We start from the raw sequence: 25,746 nt of genomic DNA, 5'->3' as shown, positions 1-25,746 counted from the left end.
GGAGTCCCCCGCGGACTCCCCTGACATTCCTCCATGGTCGAAATCATCCAACTCAACTTTGGTGAGAACCGGGAAAAGGGGTCAAAATGTAAAAATTGTACCCCAAAATAGTGCCTCATGACCCCGCAGGAGTCCCCCGCGGACTCCCCTGACATTCTTCCATGGTCGAAATCATCCAACTCAACTTTGGTGATAACCGGGCAAAGGGGTCAAAATGTAAAAATTATACCCCAAAATAGTGCCTCAAAATCGGGTAGAGTCACCTGCAAAGTGCCCTCGCATTCCTCCATGGCTCAAAATGTCGAACTTAAACTATTTGGAGAACCAGAGAAATGTAAAAATACGCCCCAAAATAGTGCCTCAAAATCGGGTAGAGTCACCTGCAAAGTGCCCTCGCATTCCTCCATGGCTCAAAATGTCGAACTTAAACTATTTGGAGAACCAGAGAAATGTAAAAAATACGCCCCAAAATAGTGTCTCATAATCGGGTATTCCTCCATGTCAAACTTTAAGTATTGAGAGAACCAGGCTGGGGGGTCCTTGCGCCACAAAATTAGGCCCACTCAAAGTGCTTGGTGAGCGGATACATTCTTCCATGATTTGCAACAGCCGTTTTTTTTCTGAGTGCACCCAAAAACTGGGTTTCCGAATTCGTGCAGACGGTAGTTTGAAAAGTATGGATGAATCTTTTTGACAGAGAAGTGGAAATGAAGCCCAGGGACTTTTTCCCCTTCTCCGTTGTACCAACCATCGGAGAAGGGGAAAAATCGGCCCGAAGCGCCAATAGTCTGGCCCCTTCTCCCGTTGGCACTCTGTCATTTTTTTGACAATTTTTCAAAACTTCATTTTTGATTATTTTAAGTTATAATTAAGCGTCTTCTTCAATTTTTTTTTGCTTTCCACGGGTGGGGGCGCCTGGCAGGCCGCCTATGAGCACCCAAATTCGGCCTGGATCATCCAGGATTTGTGGGCTAAGCTCCATAAACTGACTAAATCACCCAGAGAGGTCACCTTCTAGCCAAAATATATATAATACAAATACATTTAAATAGTAAAAGGTGCACTTGTGCTCTGCATTACCCGGAATTTTATTTTCATAGCCCCATGATAGTGATTAAAAATCATTTTCATGGGAAAAAGTGTTAAAACGCCTGATTAAATTATATGCAGGACCCCAGTGAGCTCCAGACTATGTGCATTGTGTTGGGGAACCATATAAATGATAGAATAAATGCATTTAAATGCAAAAATAATGATTTTATATCATTTTAGGGGGACAATTGTGGAGAGGAGCCTGAAAATGACTCTGCAGCAGGCTGCCTATGAGCACCCAAATTCGGCCTTCTTCACGGAACCACGACCCCTTCTGTGGAGGGTATTCTCGTGCCCCTGGTGAGCACACAATGACCCAGGAAAGAGTCTTCAAAACACAGGTAAAAGTGTGTTAAACAGTGGGGTAACATGTTTGAAATGACAGCACACTGCTGCTTGTTGGCAGGCTGACTCACTTCACTTGTCTCACACACACCCAGGGGGGGAGAAAGAGGACACATTGACCCAGGAAAGAGTCTTCAAAACACAGGTAAAAGTGTGTTAAACAGTGGGGTAACATGTTTGAAATGACAGCACACTGCTGCTTGTTGGCAGGCTGACTCACTTGACTTGTCTCACACACACCCAGGGGGGGAGAAAGAGGACACATTGACCCAGGAAAGAGTCTTCAAAACACAGGTAAAAGTGTGTTAAACAGTGGGGTAACATGTTTGAAATGACAGCACACTGCTGCTTGTTGGCAGGCTGACTCACTTCACTTGTCTCACACACACCCAGGGGGGGAGAAAGAGGGCACATTGGAGCACACAATGACCCAGGAAAGAGTCTTCAAAACACAGGTAAAAGTGTGTTAAACAGTGGGGTAACATGTTTGAAATGACAGCACACTGCTGCTTGTTGGCAGGCTGACTCACTTGACTTGTCTCACACACACCCAGGGGGGTGAAAGAGCACACAATGACCCAGGAAAGAGTCTTCAAAACACAGGTAAAAGTGTGTTAAACAGTGGGGTAACATGTTTGAAATGACAGCACACTGCTGCTTGTTGGCAGGCTGACTCACTTGACTTGTCTCACACACACCCAGGGGGGGAGAAAGAGGACACATTGGAGCACACAATGACCCAGGAAAGAGTCTTCAAAACACAGGTAAAAGTGTGTTAAACAGTGGGGTAACATGTTTGAAATGACAGCACACTGCTGCTTGTTGGCAGGCTGACTCACTTGACTTGTCTCACACACACCCAGGGGGGGAGAAAGAGGACACATTGGAGCACACAATGACCCAGGAAAGAGTCTTCAAAACACAGGTAAAAGTGTGTTAAACAGTGGGGGTAACATGTTTGAAATGACAGCACACTGCTGCTTGTTGGCAGGCTGACTCACTTGACTTGTCTCACACACACCCAGGGGGGGGAGAAAGAGGACACATTGGAGCACACAATGACCCAGGAAAGAGTCTTCAAAACACAGGTAAAAGTGTGTTAAACAGTGGGGTAACATGTTTGAAATGACAGCACACTGCTGCTTGTTGGCAGGCTGACTCACTTGACTTGTCTCACACACACCCAGGGGGGGTGAAAGAGCACACAATGACCCAGGAAAGAGTCTTCAAAACACAGGTAAAAGTGTGTTAAACAGTGGGGTAACATGTTTGAAATGACAGCACACTGCTGCTTGTTGGCAGGCTGACTCACTTGACTTGTCTCACACACACCCAGGGGGGTGAAAGAGCACACAATGACCCAGGAAAGAGTCTTCAAAACACAGGTAAAAGTGTGTTAAACAGTGGGGTAACATGTTTGAAATGACAGCACACTGCTGCTTGTTGGCAGGCTGACTCACTTGACTTGTCTCACACACACCCAGGGGGGTGAAAGAGCACACAATGACCCAGGAAAGAGTCTTCAAAACACAGGTAAAAGTGTGTTAAACAGTGGGGTAACATGTTTGAAATGACAGCACACTGCTGCTTGTTGGCAGGCTGACTCACTTGACTTGTCTCACACACACCCAGGGGGGGGAGAAAGAGGACACATTGGAGCACACATTGACCCAGGAAAGAGTCTTCAAAACACAGGTAAAAGTGTGTTAAACAGTGGGGTAACATGTTTGAAATGACAGCACACTGCTGCTTGTTGGCAGGTAAACATTGTTTAATTGTTGAAGTGTTTTTAAATGTATGGAACAGTGTTTTGTCTCTTTCAAAACTCTCCCGTCATTGGCCGGATACATGGGGACGATTTTATATTCACTATGACCGTTACTATTCCAGTGAGACGAAGTACGTCCGGTGACGGGAGTGATCCCATGTTAATTTTGTCCAAAAACCAGAGCATTCCCTTACTAAAGCTACGTCGTGTGATGTCTGTATTTGCTTCCCCTGTCGCGAGTTCTGATCGCTCAGTGATGATACTTATATTTCTAGAATATGTGGAATCTCAGCTTGTTAGCACAGTTTATGCTGTAGAAACTATGTCCAGGACAAGGTGTTTGGAAGTTTTGGAAGATTCATAGCTAACCACACTGAAGTTATGGAGGTATTGATCAGTCTTCTCATATTTTTAAGCCTCAAATTGTCCTTCCCCCCCACCCTCTAACATCACCAGAAGTCATAATTTAGGGGGTCTTTTCTAAAAAAAATGCCCCCTAGTATTGTTTGATCACCATTTCCACAGCCCCACCTAAAATATTTTCCACCAGCCGCCACTGGAAGAGGATATCACCAAAGTGTGTGAGTCTGTCAGGGGATTTGATCTGTTCTCTGCATGTCGTACAGGGCCTATGTACACACTGCTCTGGTATTAATTAAAAATATAATTGTAAAATGTAAGTCTCCCGCTCTTGTCATCGTTCAGGCTTTGCATTTGAACTCCTATGACTGGTTGCGGACTTGAAGGGAATGACTTCCAGGCCTTCCTGACATCCAGGAAAATTGTGAGATTCTAATCCATTTCAATGCCAAAAGCAAGTTATTGTTTTTAACTTTTTTAATATGATTTTTTGGGGAATTTCAGTTTTATTGGACAGTAGAGATCTAATGGAAACAGTGGAGAGGGAGGAGATGATATGCAGCAAAAGGCCGAGCCGGATGGTTGCTGCTCCATGTGGAACGTGTTCTATCAGGTAAAGCACTTTGGTACCCAGTTATTTATGGTATTGAGTTTGAATTTAGCCTTTGGAAGGTATTTTCCAACAGTGCATTGTAAAGACTGAAAAAACAGGCTCAGGTTAAAGCTTGACATGATTTGGTCTTTTACTTTAAGGTGGGGTAGGTAATTTTGGAGAAACCAGCTCGAGTGCGCTAGAATTTGAAAATCCAGAACCGGAAAAAATCTGCCACTTCCTTACAGAGCCCCTCCTCCAACACACACGAACGCGCACATGACCAATGAGGGCACGAGATAAGTTTGTGCACAGATGGAAGGCTGACAGGCAGGTAGGCCATCCAGTTACTTTAGCCGGGCCGGCTAAAATGATTGGTCGTGCTTTTTACAGTACCACGGCTTCCACAGATGACATTCTTTTATGGATTTTTTGTCAAAGCACTTAAGATTTTCATTGCTATCGGGATGTTAAGAGCATTCCATGGAATATAACAAAAAGTGTATCTCGAGCCGGTTTTTCAAACTTATCTACCCCACCTTTAAGAGGATGTTTGTACTCCTGTCTTCTTTTATTTCCTTATCTTTCTTTCAGGTGTAACATCTACCAATGGTTGTACATAGACTTCCTCCACCTCTTTGCTGTCCTACTAGTCAACCCTCCTGATCAGAGCCTTTCCTAAATAGTGGTAAGTTGTTTTACAGTTCAGTGTACATTAATTTAGCAACTTAATGCTTTACTGCTGTTCAATAAACCCTATATATATATACATCCATCAGCAATCAATAAAACAAATCATCCACCACAAAATAGAAGAAATCTATTTATTTTTATACAACAGCATCTATTGGGACTGCGCATTGATGTCATCAAGAGCCATTGAGTCTACCTTTTATAGTCGGCCTATCAGAATGTTTATAATTTCTTTGTCTCTTAACATTCCTATAATCATTTGTTTTTTTATTGTTGGTATTGTTTTGTTCTTTATTTTTGTTGGGAGAATCACTTTGCAATTGTGCAAGTGCTATAAATAGTTATACTAATATTATTGTTGTTACCATCATTACTATTATTAAAAATGTTTTCTTTGTTTTCTTTATTCATCGCTGCAGAAAGGATCATGCCAGCCCACATCAAACACCTGATCAAGAATTGTGAATCTTCAGGCAGAAAAGATGAAAACACCTGTTCAAAGTTCCAGTTCCCTGTACATCGAACCATGCATGTACTCTGTTCCACATGTCTTCAGTCAGTTCTGGACCCCATGACTCGGACACTAGTTCTACCAAGGCTCATTAGAGGTAAGCAGTGGTAGGAGAGTGGAGTTATCTTTGTATTTAGATTGTTCAGACAAGAGGCACCATGTGTTATGCAGGTGATATAGTCTATATAATATGCGGTTGAACTTTAAAATTAAATTATTTCCGGTGCAGAGACAAACACTCGAGGTGGATGTATAAAGTACATACTGGTGTTAATAAAATATAGCGTATATCCCTCAATTTATCGACAATAAGAATGACAATACATACTTCCGGGTGTAAAGTAATATATCTATCGTACTGTAGCAGGGTGTCCGCGGGTTCTTAAAAAGTATTAAAAGTTGATAAATCAATTTAGCGAAAATTAAGGCTATTAAAAAGTATTAAACGGCATTTTCCAAGGTATTACATTTTGTAGCTTGTTTTCAATAAGTATATAAATTGTCCAAAGAGGTTGTATTCTACAGTCTGCCTGAATGTAATCATTGCGTAGGTGTGTAGTGTGATTCTGTGTAGTTTTATTTATGGCATCCCGTTGGATTTGACGTCATCTGAACAGGACATCGCACACTCACTGCTTGATAGCGCGCGAAGGTCCGTTTACGCCGGTTGTTAAACAACATCGTTATGGGGAAATGCAAGTTTGCGTCCAAATGGTTGGAAGATAAGGAGGGAGGACAATCAATACTGTATATAGTAAATGTGAGGTAAAGTGTGTCACCAATGTAACCGGTTAAAACTCAAAGTGGCGATGAGGTCTTAAAATGTATGGAAAGGGTCTTAAAAAAGGTCTTAAAAGGTATTAAATTTGTCTTCAGGATTCCTGCATATACCCTGTGTAGATCCTACACATCCACTGGAGGTAGATTCTGAAAGTAAAATATACACTTCTCACTAGAAATGTAATCATAAAGCATTATTATGGCCTACAATTTAGGATTTTCCACTGAAAAAAGTGTTGGATTCAAGATTCAAAGGTTTTATTCTCATATGCTCAGCAGCTACAGTGTAGAAATGTCAATGCAATTCTTCTGACCTGAGCTCCTCCAACAATGCAACATATACAATAAAATACAAAATAAAAAGTAGTGCAAAAAGTTTATATACATTTAATATAATAGAAAATGATATTTACAAGAACAGAATATGAAATTAAATAATGTAAATTAAGAAAAAAAAAAAATGTTCAGAGGATGGCTGAATTCACAAAACGTGGAGAAGACCGAGAGGGAAAAGTTGTCCGGTTACTACATTTCACAAAAAATACAGGACCTTGTGAAAAGCGGAAAGAAACAGTTGAAGGAAACTGCTTAAAAATATGAAGTAATGGGTGTTTTGAAAATGTTTTCAAATTTGTGTTAATGTTCATTGTGTGTTATAAATTATTTGCCTGCTTCTAATCATTTGATGTATGAGTATTTATTTACAGACAATACATTCTATACATTCTGGTACCTTTCTGGTAAGGTGCTCTGATCTGAAATGATAGATTGAGCTACTGCAATTGGGTGAGAGTGTTTCATCATCATATATGACCAGCTTAACCATCAAGTAATCCCAGCTAAAGTTCTACTCAAGATCATACAAGTCTGACCAGCTAATGGTGACCAGCTAGAACACTGTGACCACCAGCTTTTACCAGCTAAACCAGCTATCCTGACCAGCTAATGGTGACCAGCTACTAGACCACTGTGACCACCAGCTTTTACCAGCTAAACCAGCTATCCCGACCAGCTAATGGTGACCAGCTAGACCACTGTGACCACCAGCTTTTACCAGCTAAACCAGTTATCCCGACCAGCTAATGGTGACCAGCTAGACCACTGTGACCAAACCAGCTATCCTGACCAGCTAGACCACTGTGACCACCAGCTTTTACCAGCTAAACCAGCTATCCCGACCAGCTAATGGTAACCAGCTAGACCACTGTGACCAAACCAGCTATCCTGACCAGCTAAAGTGTCCAAAACCCCTCTTAACCAGCAAACTAATCCAGCCTAATATTGACTGGCTCAAGCCTTGTTGGTCTTAGCTGTTTTTTTCAGCAGGGTAGCTCCACATGTTATGATGTACGCTTTCGTTTATAGCGTCGCAAATGTTTATCAATGAGTGTTGAGGTGGGCACCACTAGATTCAGTGTCTCCAGGACACCAAAAACGAGTGGTTGGCTGTGCATCTAGGATAAGTCATAAGGGAGTTATTGTGAGTTTAAGTGCCGTTTTAGGTTACATTTTTTCGCTCGTGGCTAATTCAGAGGCTGAGTGCTAGCATTGTGGGTTTTTTTGGGATTTTTTTTTTAAAAAGATCAGTTAGCTGAGTTTCTTACATGTTACATGGATATAAAACATTCATAGTTTTATTAAATATTAAGATTCCTTAGACGTTGTTTCCTGCAAATGACGCGTTTATCCGCCCGGTACCGGGCGGATGGTGCGTAACAGGTTAATTAGTTTGTCTGTTTTGCACATCCTCATATTAATATCTTTATACATCCGGCACTAAACTGTTTTATTGTAGAGATCACTTACAGTATCTTCTTGATTTTTTATATTCTATATTTCTATAATTGACCTTCTACTTTCACCCTATGAAAGTATGTACTCTTAATATTTTTTTCATCAAATAACATTATTCAACAAAAATAACATTATTCAACAAAAATAATTCAATAACGTGCTTTAACCACTAGGCGGTGCACACAAGGTACACACAGCATACTAATAATAACTTTGTATTATTAGTGTAGGACACTTATGTATGTATAACATCTGAAGATGTGTAGTTTTATTCATGTTTTTACATGTTTTTACAGGATATTGCTATACTATTTCTCATGTTTTACTTATACACATTAATATCTGATTTGTAAAACATCACAGACAGAAAGGTATATCCGTCATTTAATGGTAAGCTATTGAAATTGTGATTCCATAGATGTGTCTCCCATCACCCAAATCCCCTGACTATTCTCTCAACTCAGTATTTACATTCTTATATTCAAAGAAAATCAGTAATATCTTTAAAAACTTTAAAAGTCCTTTTCTATCAGCTGTGCACCGTTATGGTGTAAATATAACCTATCTACCAATTGGATCAAATATAAAAGTCAGCCGAATTACTATTGATACTGCAAGGAGACGTATTTTGTGAAAATAAATGTAAGATATTGTGTAATTGTTGATATATTTATGATCCACGTCACGTATTCAGTTTCGGCGGCACTTCTTCCTGTTTGTCCAGAAGTCTTCTCATCAGGGCTCTATAAATAAAGAACTACGGCAGATGTGCAATATTTAATGCAGCCGAACCGTGTATTACAATGCCGTTATGTGATGACTTCCAAAGAGAAAAGCAAGAACACTCGGAATAAAGTATTATTTTATTTTTAAATGTTTTCGGATTTCACATCGCATAAACACCATCTCCCAACGTGCATTGCGGCTAAAACATCCAATCAGTGAGCTGAGGATCTTTCCTACATCTGTTTCCGGTATTGTTCCTGTAATGAGAGTTCACATTTATGCTACATTGAAGGGTGGATTTGACTACACATCTTCAGAAACATAATTTGCTTCAGATATAACTCATAGCAATATTGTAACCATTAAGAAAAGCCAACTGCATTAAAAACCCAGTTAACAAACACTAGGTAAAGTATTTTTCCTTCAGTAATGAAGATTTTCAAATGTGTGCTCTAAAATGATATTTATAAATGACTATTATCATTATTATAAGCAAGACAATAAATGGCAAAGATATGTAAAAAATAAACGTATTTGAGATACGTTCATAACAAACGTAACCTGGGAGAAAATATGTTTCTAGAAGATATGTAGAAAATAAACGTATTTGAGAAACGTTCATAACAAACGTAACGTGGGAGAAAATATGTTTCTAGAAGATATGTAGAAAATAAACGTATTTAAGATACGTTCAAAACAAACGTAACGTGGGAGAAAATACGTTTCTAGCTAAACGTAATTGAGAATGCAGTTTAGTTCTGTGGGAACGTAATTTTTAGGAGAAAGGGTTGCTCAGGGACAGTTTCATCCCACAGACCATAAGACTGTTAAAGACCTGAACTAAGAACATCCATAATATTCACCAGTTTGCAACTCACAAATGATGTATCACTTGTATATAGACTCTTATGGCACTACTTCTATTCTATTTGATTGTATTTACTTGCACTATTTTATCTGCTGTATTGTGTTGCACTGTTGGAGGAGCCTGGGACCTAATATTTTCATTGTCATAACTGCACTGTAGCTATGTAGGAATGACAATAAAAGCCTTGAATCTTGAATCTTGAAAAAACTATAAATTAACAAAATACAATTGAAACTTTATAAAGCCAATAACGAAAGAGTCCAAATCAGCTGTGTGCATTTCACTTATTGTAATTTCTTTCCTCTGAAGCATTCTGTCTGCTGCTGATCATGTACATACAACATTTAGAGTTATTCACATTGGAAAAAAAATAGGAGGTGGTAGAGTCACTTTTTTATCTGATAACACCAATTGGTTGAAATGCAAGAGCTTTCTCTTGTCAAATCACATTCAGTACACCCACAGTATTTTTTTTAGGTGTTTATCTTGGTATGCGTGTCAAAGAAAAGTTGCCATTGCGTGATCTAGTTATATCAAATTTGAACATTTACTTTAATGAAATGCATCCTGTGTGTTGTGTTGACTCCCATTACAGAAACATGTGACTTTTATGCCCTCACAGTGTAAATTAAGTTAGAACATTCACAACATAAACCAGTGTCTGTATTTAAACCAAAGTAAAGCCTTACTTCAGATTCAGTGGAGATCAAGCGGCAAACTCTGGGGAAGAGCCGGGACGCCAATACGGAAGTGCCACAAACTGCAGTGCATATATTGGCCGATAGGCGATGACTGCAGAAAGGAGCAATTTCCATAGACCCCCATGTTAAAATGCCCAATTTCACAGCAGAAAAAAAACATTACTAGCCCTGGCTGCAATACATTTTATTATGTATATAGTTAGATTCCACCTTCATGATTATGAATCTGTGAGTGAATTGTTTTCTAACATGACCCTTTTATTTATATTAGGTCTTAACGTTTTTGCATAAATTAGGGCGTGGTCACATTGAGTGACAGCTCTGTCAAGTGACTGCTGCTGTTAGCTTCTTGTCTCTCTGCTAGCTGCTCCGTCTCCGTGAAGCTACAGGGACTCTGCCTGCTCAGTTCATCCAGGGAACACAACTTGACCCCGGCCGTGTTTGTTTGTTCTTCATGCTTATATATCGGACTATTGTTACTCGCTCTGCGGTTAAAACAGACGGTGCATGAATGCCGTTTTGCGGTAAGTGAAATTCGAGTACTTATGTGTTTATGATTTTAATCAGCTACGTAATGAATGTTAAGGCTTGGGTTAGCGTGTAAGCGAGTGGTAGCTACATCGGTGCAAACGATGCTAATCGTAGCCTCCAAGTTAACTTAAAACCATAGACCGTATATATAAAGGTTAAAACAAAATAGACAAGTGTTAAGCGTTAAGTGGGATAATACTGGAGAACAAAAGGCTTCTGTTTGATGTTGGTAAAATAAGGTCATCCTTGTAACTTAGAGAGATATGTTATTATGTAGGTAGGAACTGTATGCATCGCTAAGGTTAATTTAAATTGGCTATGCTCGAGTATGTAGACAAGCTAACGTCGAAGTAGTGTATGTGAAATCAACCTCACAATAAGATGTGTGTATATTACAATTATTAATGTCATATTTCAAGATGATTACTTAGATATTACAATATGGTTGGTTGAGCTGGAGTTCATTATTGAGCTTACACGTTAACATCACAGTCATCTGAAGAACAAACCCAAACCTTGTTGTTTTTATTAATTGCATTACCAAATTGGTATCAAATAAACAGTAAGCATTGGTAACACAACTTCCAAAGTTACAGTAAAATAAAAAGGACCCTGACTCGGAAAATACACAATCCAACATGTTCAACAGAAGATAATCAGTTATATTGTTTGTACACATGGTACTTTACATATATATCTGTTTGTTTAAAGTGTGCAGGTGATGCAGACAGGCTGGACCAGAGAGTGAGAGACAGAACTGGACTCCTCACAGCAGTGAACTTCAGCACAGGTACAAATACTCTTTTTTCATACTGTACAAAGAATCAAGAAATATATTGGTTATATCCACATCTACACTCCATCAGCTGATTATTTCTATTTGCCTCACTTTATGAGCTTCACAACATGTAAATGGGGCCAATCTTCAGTCAGATGTGAATGTGTAATCTAACATTTTCAGTAAGAATAATGGACAAAAGGAGTGCAAATACAAATTCAATTTATTGAAATGTGAACCAAAAGTTAATCAAACATGTTTTAAATAAAAAGCACATATGGACAGAAGGTGTAAACCTATTAAATGTATAAGTAAACACATTTAGTCAAATAAAGTGACAGACAAGGCCTGTGCAGGTGGTATCAGCTATGCATGGGCTCCTCCATCAGGTCTGATCCTCCTCACAGAGGAAAGACCCTCAGTCCTCTCCAAACCAACAGACAGGACGTCCATCACACGGAGGTTTCTCGCTGAAGTCTCTGCAGCTCTCTGGACACCACGCTGTCTCAATCCATCCACACTGAATATGAGAGGGGAAAAATGAAAATAATAAATGCTTTAGACAATAAGTAATATAAAAGTGAACCGTTGAGTTGCTCAGTTTTTTTAGATTGTCAATACTATTACTGTATAACTAATATCTCAGGTTAAGAGGCACCTTCAAATAAAGATTGGTCTTTAAATACATTTTGTCTTTTGAATTGTTTGTCTAAAGATTCTGAAGTATTATGCTAAAAACTCAATTTAGATTATTATTTATAGTTTTGCTGAATAGTCTCATGTCCGCTTACCTTAGAAATGTACAATGCGACGGCAGTGTGCAGATGGGGAGCATGTTAGCTTAGCTTGGTAGCTTGAGCTAGCTCTGTTACTTCCAGCTCGGAGGCAGCAGGTCCCGCCTCGGCTCCGCCTCTTTGCCCTTATTTGGAGCAGGCGGGAGTGGAACTCTGACGCCACTGTCGAGCCGTTAGTGGCCGACTCCGCCTACTAAGGGCTTCTCGGCAACTCTGCAGAATCCTATGGGTGACGTCACGGACCCTACGTCCATTTATATATACAGTCTATGGTGGAGATCCATCCACCCATTTCCAGGTCGCTTCCTCTCTGTCACTCAAACCAATCCATGCATTTGACTTGGTAAACCAACACATCAGTATCTGTTGAAGAAGAACTTTAGCTATTACCCCAAATATCTGTGGTTTACATATGTACCTCAAAATAAATGAAGAATGTTGCGTGAGAAAGACAAATGTTTTCAGCTGTTTATGATCAAAACCATACGTATTGATTGAATATGTTACATCTGGTGTTAATTAGATGACCCTTACCCCTAGATTCCACCGGGTCCGTCTGCGGCGCGTTACGGGCGCGCTACGAGCACGTTACGGGCGCGTTACGGCTGCGCCGCAGTGCTCACGGCGATCACGGCCACTCTAGTCAATAGGCGCGTTCACACCAAGTACTTTTCCCACAGTAGTTCCTGAGAACTTTAGTTCATGAGAGTTCTTTTAGTTCTGACGAACTAAAGCAGATCGCGTTCACACCAAAATGAGTTCCTGGGGGTGGATTAGGCAAATGAGCCGCTGACGTCACTTCTTCTTCTTCTGCTTAGATTTTCCTGGCAGGCTGCAAACAACTTCACGGCGAGTACAGTAGGTGGCGGTATGCACCTTAAAGTTGCAATCCGCCAAAAAACCGAGAGAAGAAGAAGAAAAGCTTCCGCTTCCGCTGTATGCTTCTGTTTACCTTCCGACCTCAGACACGGTATGGAGTTGATGTCGTAACGGAGTTATTTAAGCCAATAACTCAGCCACAAATAAAAATACAGATCGACCATTCAAATGCAATAGAAATGCTGAGTCGGAGGCGAAGGCGGTTAAGAAGCCTTAACAAAAGGATTGGACCACGAAAAGCACACGCTATGGACATGTTTCGATAGCTGAGGATGATGACCGTTATCACGCCCAAAGAACAGCAATGGTACGTTCATTAAATCACATTAATACTATCTAATGTAGGATTTATGGAGTTATGTAGGGCTAATTTGTGTCTTTGTATGTATTCCAGATATGCGAATACTACGGAACGCGTCGTGTCCCGCGCTCTCTCTGGGTGAACAATAGAACCTCGGCCTGGTGTGCAGTGGATCAAAGTGGATCTTTTCAACTCCTCTGTATTCGCCTGGAAGCAACCATTGGGGAGACGCAACCTAAACAAATCGCCACGGGGCAAGACACGCGCACAGCCCTTGAGGCATCTGAACAGCATGGAAATTGTAAATTGACAATAAAGCTGATCTTTTGTACTGTGCATTTGGTTCTCTCTTTTATTTACCACAGTCAACAGACACAATTACAATAGTGCAGACACACCTTTGTGCAAAGATTAAATGTCAGTATCAAAACAGTACTCGTACTGTATATTTGTATATTATTATAAGTATATTATTATGTTAAATGTGTGTTAAAGACAATGGGATGAGGTTGAAAGCTCTTTAAAAAGCTTTTGTATACCATCTTTACTGTGATAAATACATACATGTTAAGCATACACATCTGAAGAACTACGTTACACACACACACACACACAGGTTAGTCTGTGTACCGCTGCACTGCTGCTGGTTTAAACAAAGACAGTCATGATGCTAGTGCCGTGCATGTAGGTTCTCTTTTATTTATCAGAAGCAGATCAATAAGTGTCAGTAGTATCAAAACAATATAATAACAGTGGCAATATATATATATATATATAATCACAATAATACAAAATTAACTGTCCCAGGTGTAGGCAATTTGGGGTGAAGTGTCTTGCCCAGGGACACAACGACATGCTGACTGCAGTGGGGTTTGAACCTGTGCTCCCCTGATCCGAACACCAACGCACCAGACCACTGCATCACACGCCTCCCAACAAGTCATTGTACAGTTTATCAACGACAAGTTTTTCTTAATTTTTGTATTGAAGGCCTGTTGGATTTAATCAGCTCGCTTAGCACTGCCAGAAGCCCAGCCAGAAAGGTATTTTGTTGCTCCACCTAGATTCCTGGGCCTTGTGTGAATGCAGCAGCCGTTCGTCGTGCATCTCCTTGGCACGCAGGTCCTCATTCTCCTTGCTGACCATGGCACGGCGGGCCATCGCCATGATGGTGTCAAGGAAGCTGTCATCGCGTGCCCACTTTCCTAAGGTGAAATATGCAAGATACAAGATCAGTTTAATCGCAAATAGATACAAATTAAACGTTTTACAATTTTAATGCAAGCATTAATGATGCTATGAAGCTTTGAATGATTCATACCGTAATAGAATAAGCCACATAGTCTTTAAATAGCCTTAGACACTTGACAGTGACTTTATTTAAAAGTTATTTCTGTCTGTAATGCATCTTTGCACCACATTGACATGATAAGCTGCAACAATCACATTTAAATTAAATAAGTGGAGGTGGAGTGTGACTGTGTGTACGTACCATTTGACGATTGACCAGACGATGTGGACCCCATCTGCAAAGCAAAACAAGTTGATCTTACAAACACTTCCTAACATGTAAACAACGCTCTGTATAAACGTGTGAAGCAGAGTGTTAGCCCACCTTGGGGGAGCGTGTCTGGGGTAAGTTGACGGAGTGTTTCAGCCTTTTGACGGCCTCAGTGATGGCCTGGGTCTCCGTCTCGTCCAGAGCACAGCACAGGTTCTTCAGAGTCTGCACCACCCGCTCCACCGTCTTATACTGGGTGCTCTGAATATAGAGATACACGTTGGTCAGAGGTAGGAAGTAGCGGAGTACAAATACCTCGTTACTGTACTTAAGTACATTCCACTACTTATTTTTCTGATCACTTTTTACTTCTACTTCTTACATTTTGAACACAAATACCTGTACTTTCTACTTCTTACATTTTGAACACAAATACCTGTACTTTCTACTTCTTACATGTTGAACCCAAATACCTGTACTTTCTACTTCTTACATTTTGAACACAAATACCTGTACTTTCTACTTCTTACATGTTGAACACTAATACCTGTACTTTCTACTTCTTACATGTTGAACCCAAATACCTGTACTTTCTACTTCTTACATTTTCCAAACAGGCTGGTTACTTTAGTTTGAATGTGTGTTTGGTGGCGTGATCATTATTATTTAGAGTCATTGCGTGCCTATTGATTTGAACACGATCCGTGTATCCATCATTTCCTGGTCTTCTCTAAAGAAGAGGGACCAATGAAAACGTTGTCATGTTGCCGTTGTTCAGCATGGAAACATTCATTAGCTAACAATGACATTATTGTTCTATTAATATAAAGGGAGGTCAGGTACTCTTTAAAACAGCTGGTAGTTATGGGTACTTTTTACTTAAGTACATTTCAAAGCCCTCTTTACTTTTACTTAAGAAGTTTTACCAGAGTATTTCAAACACGAGTATCTGTACTTCTACTTGAGTAAAGGATGGAGGTGTGTGGCGCAGTGGGTAAGTGCATTGGTGTTCGGATCAGGGGAGCACAGGTTCAAACCCCACTGCAGTCAGCATGTCGTTGTGTCCCTGAGACACTTCACCCCAAAGTGCTCCTGTGGGGATTGCCCACAGTATTGAGTATGTAAGCTTTGGATAAAAGCGTCTAACAAGTGACATGTAATGATTCAAAAAGCTTTTGAATATTGAATAACAAACCAATGTGGTTTACTTGTTATCCACAGTTTAGCTGCTAAATGTTTTTTAGCAATGCTTTTCTTTGTGCTCCACATATCTAAATGTATAAAGTGTGTTTTCACCTCCGTTCCCTCCTGTTTGCTGCAGTATGGCAGCAGCGGTCAGGATGGACCGGGCACAGGGTGTGGAGCTGCCTACTCTCAGCGGGGGGGAACTGAACGTGGAAACTGTATTTCTCTGAGGGATCCTCCATGTAGTCTGAGAAGCCTTCTGAGGAAACAAGGTCAAACTATTTAGGATAATACAAGGAACAATGTTTTAGGCAGTAAATAGAATTTCAATTACATTTCTACTTAAATGTGCAAAAATATTAGAACATCAGTCTTTGTGGCATGCAGGTAATCAACTGTTTAAGCTTTTACCATTAACATGTAGAATGAATGTTGCAAATTACTTGAAATTAGAGCAACTACAATCTATTGTTTACCTCAGTAGCCACAGAGGTCCAGCTAGCATGCTAATTGCTAACGTTATATTATCGTTTTTTATCCCGGAGGGGAAAACTAGTTTCTAATCCTGAGAGAAACACCTCGCCTGAAACACACGATTAGTGCCATGAGTTAGTGAAGCAAATTACAGAACATTGCACTTATTCACAAGTCAAAACGTGTTCATAGCGGGCATGGATGAGAATAGCTAGCTAGCTAGATGTTATTAGCCAGCTTGGACCTAACGTTAGCAAGTTCTACCATGGCTAGCTCGATCTACTGAGCAAATAAAAGTACATCTAAGACCAGTATTGTGCAGATTAAAACAGTGCAGTGCATGTATTTTATTTTACCTTGGTAGTCGTCCCGACATGACTTTGCCAGGTCTGCTAACTTTGCAGATCCACAGAAACTGCATTCAGTAGAAGCTTCTGAATGTGGCGCTTCGCGTCCTCCGAGTCAATCGCCAGAAGCGCAGACACATCCTCATCCTCATCACTCCACCGCTCCAATTGATTTATTTAGTGTTGCTATAATAACTGCTTTCACAAAAGGAATCTCTTCGTGTGTGCTGCGAAGCGAGGAAATACAATGGCCGCTTACAACAAAAAATTCTGAGTCAAACGGGCGTGGTTTGCATTCCGCACAGCCAATCAGACGTACGAACTACTTTCTCTCACGAAAGACCCTGCTCTGTGGCAGGGACTGAAAAGCGAGTCTCGCGAACTAAGTTGAGCTACTTTAGTTCCTGGGGCTTTTTGGTGTGAACGCAAATATATCGTAGTTCTGATGAACTATTGTGGGAAAAGTACACCAAAGTACTCCGGTGTGAACGCACCTAATGGGTGCTATTCCACCACACGCGGCGCGTTACGGCTCAGAAGCGTCCCAGAAGCGTCCCAGAAGCGGCTCGGCGCAGGGCTCCTCTAAAATTAGGAACGAATACTATTTTTGTCGCGGCGCAGCCGTAACGTAAGGTCGGGCAGGCAGGAAGTGGAACGTACACAGCATATATAGCATTTATATATATATACACACACACAAACTAATTTTGCAGACCCTATCCCTCCGTAGTCTTTCAAGTAGGAGGAGAAATGCCAGCGTTCTCCTCCGGTTTAGCACTGTGTAAATTATATATATAGAATAATTATGATGATGAATGCATTTTTTTCCACTAAAATACAGCAACACATCTTTGATTCATGTTGTTTATAACTGGAATATTACAGTTATTATTAACTTTGTCTGTACAAAGTAGCCTGTCCAGGAAATATGCCCAAATCAACAAAAACTGCGAGCCGGCAGGCAAGACGCTCCGCTTCTGAAATGCTTCTGAAACGCGCCTGGTAGGGTATGACGCCGGAGGAGGCCGGACCAAAACCGCGGCGCAGCCGTAACGCGGCACAGACGGACCCGGTGGAATCTAGGGGTTAGAATCTTATAACTCTGAGATTGAAGTCAGAATTCAGACTTTTTATGACAACTTGGTAAAAACTTGGTGGTGTTCAAAACAAGTAAATAGGGGCAGGAATATCGAATATAATAAACGCATTCAAACGCATTTAAAATCACACACACACACACACACACACACACACACACACACACACACACACACACACACAGTACTGTTGATGATGTGTTTCTTGCATAAATACAATATCTCCACCTTGATGTTTCAGTTGTGTAAGCACTTTTTTAATTGGGTTGTTTAGGCCATTAACTATTAGTGAAATTATATTAATGTTCATAGTTTAAATTCTGGTGTTTTCTGTGTTGTAACAACTCTCCTTTACACATAGTTCTCCAATCACTTCTCAAAAATGCACATTTTAGAGCTTCTAAACCTCTGTACATAATTTGTACCACCTTTCTTGTATTTTCCAACAGTGTATCCATACTCAACCCTGTACAAGTAAACTGAAAATAAGGATAACACATGTGACAACAGAAAAAGAGAAAAAAGAGTGCGACTTCCATTTGTGTTACCAAGCACCTAAGGTAGCTGTCCAATGTTTTCAATGCATGGAACTGAGCATGGATCCTAGGGTCTGCTAAGACCCAGAGCTGCAAGGTCTTAAAAACAGCCCTATCAAATATTTTCATCTAGATAGTTTGAAATATGATGTCTAATGTCTGGGAAAATGGCAATAGCGTAAAGGATAAAACAAAACACCATCAATACGTCACACCTCTTAAGTGCTAAAGGTAGTCCTAGCAACTGTACCAGATAATTATCTATACATCTATCTCAAAGATATAAGGAAATGTTTGTTTTTTTCTCACGCTGAGAGTCAAGACAAATTCAAATAAGCTTTATTGACATAACCACATTTAAAACACACTATTGCCAAAGCACATTGATAATACAGATTTAAGACTGAAACAAGTGAGATAATCAAGTCCATTGTGTTAAATAGAGACATATCATCTTACAAAGCCACAAAGATTAATAATATTCAAAATATTCCTGTAAAGATCTATTTTACTGGTTAATAATAATATAATAATATTCTAAATGTATTGATCCTAAAAGGCAGTTTACTTTTTTAATGAATCATGAGCAAATCCTGCAGTTAAATTCCCAGATTATTATTGTGATAAACATACATACATTTTTGTATTCATTGACAGCACTAGTTCTTACAGTATGTACAAAGTGGCTGGTATCTATGAATGTTAAATACCTGCAATAGATTTGTAGTCACATGGCCACAAGAGCTCATTGTTAGGAAACATACTGTATAAACACACAGGCTATTTTACATATTTGAACAAGTTAGACCAATGCTGAGACTAGTATTGTTGTATATTTCTGATTTATTCAATAATGTTTGACAGTTTTTATTCTTCTTATTTTTATCATATTCTGCTCAATAAGGCACCTTCAATATTATAGCTTTCAGGAACTGTGGGCTTATCAGCAGATGTTTTTAAGAAGCTGTTTTTATGTTGATATGTAAAAGGATTAATACAAATACTAATTTAATTGAGGCAAATAAAAGTTTGGCAAAAACAAATTAAATTACTATTTATTTATTGCTGATATTATATATATATTATCAGAAAAAAATAATTGTGATTTATCGAGTCATGAAACGCAATTCTTATTCATGAAATGAGGCATTTTGAATAGTTTTAAATAACTCAATTTAAAATAAATTGTAAAAGCATGATTGCATGTTTGGTATCCAAACAGACACCAATGTTAAGCTTCTTTCTCACAGATCCAATGCAGATCGATCTTACAGGGCTTGTCGTTCCAGCTTTGGGAGTGAACAATACTCCGTATTTCTGCACAGTCCTCTTCGTCAAAATTATCAGGCTGTGCTGGGCTCCAAAGCCTAACAGGTATTACAGGAAAAGAAGATGAATTAAAATATTGGACATCAAATACAAATAACTATAAGTAATACAGCCATGTTCTTTTCTTAACACCTAAATGAATCTTCTGGTGAAAGGGGCAGACACCCTACGTTTAAATGCATCCTGTGTGTTGTATTAACTCCCATTACAGAAACATGTGAAACATTTAGAAAGGTCACAACATAAACCAGCGTCTGTATTTAAAACCAAAGTAAAGCCTTACGTCAGAGTCAGTGGAGATCCATCCACCCATGTCCAGGTCCCCTCCTCTTCTCTGTCACTCAAACCAATCCAAGTTTGTTCCTTGATCATGCTAGTGATGAATTCCTGTTCACATATTAAAAATGCAGTTTACTGGGATGGACATCAACATTCAGATAACTTTTCCCTTTTTACTAGCTCAGAAATATGTAATCAACACCATTGTTGTGATGTAATCATTATACCTGATAGACACATTTGCTAGTATATGTACAATAAAAACATTATTGATTGATAAAAGCAGGGGGTTATACAATCACAAGTGTTAAAGCAGCACACATTACCTGTTCTTCCTCACTGTCTACGATCACCAGATCTGCTCCTCCGGCTGTGCAGTGCTGTCTGCTTTGTTCCCAAGTATCTGTCTCAGTAGAGAGGAGATAACAGGAACAACCAAACTTCCTCCATCCTTCAGGACACATTTTCTCTGTAAAAGTTTTAAGATCTTGTAGATTTACTGCTTTAACTGCTGAAATATGGAACTCTTGAGTGCATTATATGTCACTTTTGTAATAATAATGAAAACACATATTTATTAAGCATTTTTAGTGGGATCAAAAGAGATCACACATTTCATTGCAAAACATCTACTTCTCTTTTTTTGGGATTTAAATAACTCTTTCGATGTGATCTAGACAGGCACCACAGCACTGAGACTGATCTTATTAAAGTCTTCAAAGACATCCACTTAAACACAGACAGTGGCAAAATCTCTGTGTTAGTTACTAGACCGACTGGAAATTATTATTATTATTATTATTATTATTATTATTATTATTATTATTATTATTATTATTATTATTATTATTATTATTATGCTGCAAATATCTGGAACAAACTACCACTAAGTTCTTCTTCCTATTGCTTATATTAAAAGTAATTTAGACAAGGAAACTGGCCATAAGCATAGTTTACAGAGAAATATAAATATGGTGGGTGAAGAAAAATAAAACAAACTATAAATTAAATCACTCACAACTAAGTCATTACAAACTAATTCTTGATTATCATTAATGAAAAGTGTCATTGTGTAACTATTTTATGAAAGGATCAGCCTTAGAATATCAATATTGAGGTATTTTGTAAAACATATTATGATAATTGATATCTTACACACACATACCGAGCCCTATGCAAACCCCCACATGAAGCACTCACTCAAACACTCCACCTCTCTGGTCTTTTCAGTGAGGCTGACCTTCAGTGTGTCTCTCTCTTCAGTCACTGAGGACAGGTCTGCAGCTGCACCACCTACTGAGTTATGGTCTGGAATGAAAATAGATGTTTCTTAAATTACCTGATGCAATCATACTGACACAAACCAAAGTCAATGTTTTCCTAATTTGGCCTTAAGAGAAAAGTAGAAAAACTATAGATGTTTTGGTCAAATGTGCATCTTTCAGAGCAGAATATTGCTCCTTAAAATCACACGTTCAAAATGACATTATTAAACGTATTAAAAGAAAGACTCACAGTGGACAGCGAGGCCGATCAGTCCAGCCAGCAGGAAAACACTCAGCAGCCCCAGACCGAGAACAGACGCTCTGAGAAGTCTCCTGGGACCTGAACACAGAGAAGACCAGGGAGTAATACAGTAAATCCAAAATCCACAGTGCACTCTAACAGACACTCTTACCTTCTTGTATTGTTGATGATCTTGAGCTTAGGGTTTTGACATCAACAGCATTGTCATAGATTGTCTCCATTGCTCATGGGAATGCCAACTCTTTCCTAGAAGGTCAGCTCTGCAGCAAGTATCCTGAAGTATGTGACTGGGGAAAGTGTGGTTGCTGGTTTGAATTTCTAAATGCTTTATATTTTTGAGGAAGTCACACATCATTTGAGGAAGTCACACATCATTTTATATATAAAACAAAAAGAAGAATATCAGGAAATACTAACTTTATTGATATGACCATATTAAAAAGCACAGTGACAATACAGATTTAAGACTGAAACAAGTGTGATAATCATGTCCATTGTGTTAAATAGAGACATATAATCTTACAAAGCCATAAAGATTAATAATATTCAAAATATTCTGATCCTGTAAAGATCTATTTTACTGGTTAATAAAAAGAGAATAGCATGTCATCATAGTGAAAGCAGCTACAAATATTTTTTGCCGTGAAAAGCTGGCTCTCTTGATGGCCCAAGGCACAAGACGAACTGGCGCAGATTTAAAGAATATTATTCTGTTAATGTAATGTTAGTTTCTGAAAGTTGAGACAATTTAAGTTACCTTTTGTTGAACTACTGTATAAGTCTTTCAGTCTCCCTCTCAGCTATCTACTCTCAGGTGAAAGCCGTACTGCAGACGCCAGCTGATGCGCCACAACACCACTTCAAGCCCGGCGACTGGGTAGTGATCAAAGACTTCAGGAGGAAACACTGGAAGCAGCAACGGTTCCAGGGAAGTAGCGTGCCAAGCTACCAACACACGCATCAGAGGGTTGTGTTGTTCAGAGGGTTGTGTAGCATGTGTTCCGTTTGATATACATGTAAATAAAATCCAAATACAGAAAAAAGTTTTACATATGTATTTTTGATCCACACATATTTGTTTTCCGTTTAAAACTGCTGCACCTGCAAACACAACCCGCTTTCTGTGCATGGATCGCTGTGCATTCGTGTGTGGGTTTTTTGAGACTCCCTTGACGGTGACCCGATTCGTACTTGTAATTTGTTCTATCTATAGCCAATCAGATGTCTCCTCCATTACATGACATGTTACTTGTTTGACGCTTTTATCCAAAGCGACTTACATACTCAATACTGTGGACAATCCCCACAGGAGCAATTTGGGGTGAAGTGTCTTGCCCAGGGACAAAACGACAGGCTGAGTGCAGCGGGGTTTGAACCTGTTCCGAACACTAACGCACTAGTGCACTGCGCCACAGCCTCCCCATTCTAAGCCAATCACATGAGTGCGCCCCCACGAGGGTATGATTTCTTGCGTTCGTGACGTAGCACTTCATATACGCTTTTTGCGCTGTCCATGCTGACAGGTCCATGGAGCCTGCCTGCAGGCGCTACTCTCAGGACCGAAGCACCGTAGTGTAGTCGTCTTTATTTTTATGTTATTATTATTCAAAGATAAATAAGGAAGTGTGTGTTATATGAGATGGCAGAGAGGATTCAGCTCCGATTATTAAATCAAAGAGGCTTAATGTTTTCTATTATAATATTTCACAATAGCTATGTGGACGGTGTCAAGGTCCAATGTTGACAGAATTAATCAATAGCGGGTGTAACTAAAATACAAGATGTCTTTATTTATATATATATTATTAATAATAATAATAATAATAATAATAATAATATAAAATATTGTATTTGCGTGCATTTCCTGTTCGGAAAGTGGCGCTGTACTGAGAGTGGCGATTTTATTTTGTAATTATATAATGCTTGTAATAATGGTGCGTTCACGACGGACGCGATGCGAATAATCGCTCGAGTTTCACGGCTGCTGTCAGCTGTGTTTACTCGTCTCATTCATCTGAGTCAGCTTCTCAAGCCTTATCTGGCCGTGCACACGTGCCCTAAAATAAAGGGCGGTGCCGGTGTTGTGTCAAATTATGCACCCCCGTCGTGAAATTCACCCCTTGACACGGGAACGCGCATTTCAAATTCAAATTCAAAACCTTTATTTATCCAGGTGAAATCCCATTGAGATCATTGATCTCTTTTTCAAGGGAGACCTGCAGCAGTAGGTTCCACATGAAGACATGAAAACATAAACAACAGAACAACAAAAGGACATCATACAGCAAAAATTACAGGGATTACAATTTGAACGTATAGTCCGCTATTCTATTCTATTTTTAATGGTTGGGTTGTCGTATCCTGGATTTTGCATTCATTCGTCACTTATTTTTCAGTTAATTTTGTATTTAATATATGTTTTTATTTAATTGTGACGTCCTGTCTGAATACTTGTGCTTGCACTTGTGCTTTACAATGTATTGTTTATTTTTACATCAAGTGCTTGAGGGTGGGATTAATAGAAGCATCTTTTTTGGGGGGGTGCTTTTTGCGGCAGGCCAGGAGGTGCGTTTCACGACGGGGGTGCATCATTTGACACAACACCGGCCGACAGCGGCCCGCTGACGACCGGCCGTTCTGTGATTCTCCAGAACACACAGATGGCCAGTCCGCCCCTGGATTAAGTGTTTAAGTAATGGATGTTTAAAGTTTAACTTCTTCATATTTCTCTAATATTATAGTTTACTTTTCATTCATGAAGTATGCCTCTGCGCTGTCAGTACGCTTGTCCCTGTTTGTGATTGGTCAAATGTTGCTAACCCCGCCCCTTTCATGTGAACGCACTCTCGGCCGGACAGAGAAACCCTGGGTTGATTTAGTGAGTTGATAACCAGCGTCGTAGGACGGCTTGTTAGGGTTAGTTAAGCCAGATAACTCAGAGATATCCAGGGTCTGTTGAACTGGCTTCGTAGTACAGGCCACTAATCGATTAGGCTGAGCTAACCTGTAGCTGCTCCCTCCACACTCACAACAAATTCATACAGACATAAATAAAGCAGCTCTATTCGCCATACAGGAAACACACATTTAAAACGGTTTTGCCTGCCGTTTTTGTGTACACAAGCATGGTTCGGAAAGTGGCGCTGTACCTTAATAATATAAAAGATTGTATTTGCGTGCATTTCCTGTTCGGAAAGTGACAATGTACTGAGAGTGGAGGTGTCCTGAGATGGACGAATCGGGTGACCGTCAGGGGAGTCTCAAAAAATCCACACATGAATGCACAGCGATCCATGCACAGAAAGCGGGTTGTGTTTGCACCGGTTTTAAACGGAAAACAAATATGTGTGGATCAAAAATACATATATAATGTATATGAAAAGGAACACATTTGTGTGTGCATTGAAAAACACAGGTGTGGATCCGGAAATACAAGTGTGAATCAGTAGCGTAGGCAGAAATGTACTTTAGGGCGGGCCTGTATAAAATAGGGTGGGCCATATTTTTCCAGGGGGCATTTCCCTCCGAATAATGGTTGAAGACTTGACTGATGATATGAATTTATTGAAATCTCCAATATCAACGTAAGCTATAAAGACACAAAAATAACAAATACATTTAGGCTCTATCCGTATTAGAATCACTTTAGCATACTACCAATAATGAAATGTAAACAGACAGCAAAGCTACAAACTATGGGATTAGTTTTGTTTCATAAAGATAAAGGAACACTTTCTCAGAATCAAGCAAAACTAAGAGTTTTAGAGAAAAAAAAGCAAAATAAATGTAATTAAAAAAATAAAACTATAAGTTGCAAACAAATCATTTGTGTAATCATGTAAACTATAAGTATTTTTTCTTTGTTTTAACATGTATTTTTGTTTGCAGTTCTCTTTGCTTCTTTCTCAATGATCAGACTTTTGCTCTCGCTGCAGCTCTCTCGTTTGCGCTCCCTCAT

The 25,746-nt window shown here is 39.5% G+C and overlaps 1 protein-coding gene and 1 long non-coding RNA gene across 2 annotated transcripts; both read right to left on the bottom strand.

Moving 5' to 3' along the window:
- Window positions 1–14,680: 14,680 nt before the first annotated feature.
- Window positions 14,681–16,368, bottom strand: LOC117495876. The gene is made up of 4 exons (XR_004557218.1): window positions 16,311–16,368; window positions 15,129–15,275; window positions 15,006–15,039; window positions 14,681–14,718 (listed from the first exon to the last, which is right to left on the bottom strand). It is a non-coding gene; the product is annotated as an uncharacterized LOC117495876 (long non-coding RNA).
- Window positions 16,369–19,781: 3,413 nt separating this feature from the next.
- LOC117495870 (CD209 antigen-like protein C) lies at window positions 19,782–22,737 on the bottom strand. The gene is made up of 7 exons (XM_034147452.1): window positions 22,546–22,737; window positions 21,940–22,075; window positions 21,777–21,866; window positions 21,462–21,569; window positions 20,588–20,730; window positions 20,266–20,369; window positions 19,782–20,020 (listed from the first exon to the last, which is right to left on the bottom strand). The coding sequence occupies exons 2-7, from the start codon at window positions 22,007–22,009 to the stop codon at window positions 19,885–19,887; spliced, it is 651 nt and encodes a 216-aa protein (XP_034003343.1). The 5' UTR covers window positions 22,010–22,075; window positions 22,546–22,737; the 3' UTR covers window positions 19,782–19,884.
- Between the last annotated feature and the right edge of the window lie 3,009 nt (window positions 22,738–25,746).

The sequence above is a fragment of the Trematomus bernacchii genome, unplaced genomic scaffold (genome assembly GCF_902827165.1).
Source record: "Trematomus bernacchii unplaced genomic scaffold, fTreBer1.1, whole genome shotgun sequence".
Taxonomy (NCBI): domain Eukaryota; kingdom Metazoa; phylum Chordata; class Actinopteri; order Perciformes; family Nototheniidae; genus Trematomus; species Trematomus bernacchii.
This window is presented reverse-complemented; position numbering and strand designations above follow the sequence as displayed.

What these genes read in the sequence shown, in the direction of transcription:
- LOC117495870 (XM_034147452.1), bottom strand. Translation starts at nt 22,009, where the DNA reads ATGGAGACAATCTATGACAATGCTGTTGATGTCAAAACCCTAAGCTCA. An exon ending in GATCGGCCTCGCTGTCCACT is followed by an intron (nt 21,570 to 21,776) that starts GTGAGTCTTTCT and finishes TTTTCATTCCAG; the next exon opens with ACCATAACTCAGTAGGTGGT. An exon ending in TAGACAGTGAGGAAGAACAG is followed by an intron (nt 20,370 to 20,587) that starts GTAATGTGTGCT and finishes ATATGTGAACAG; the next exon opens with GAATTCATCACTAGCATGAT.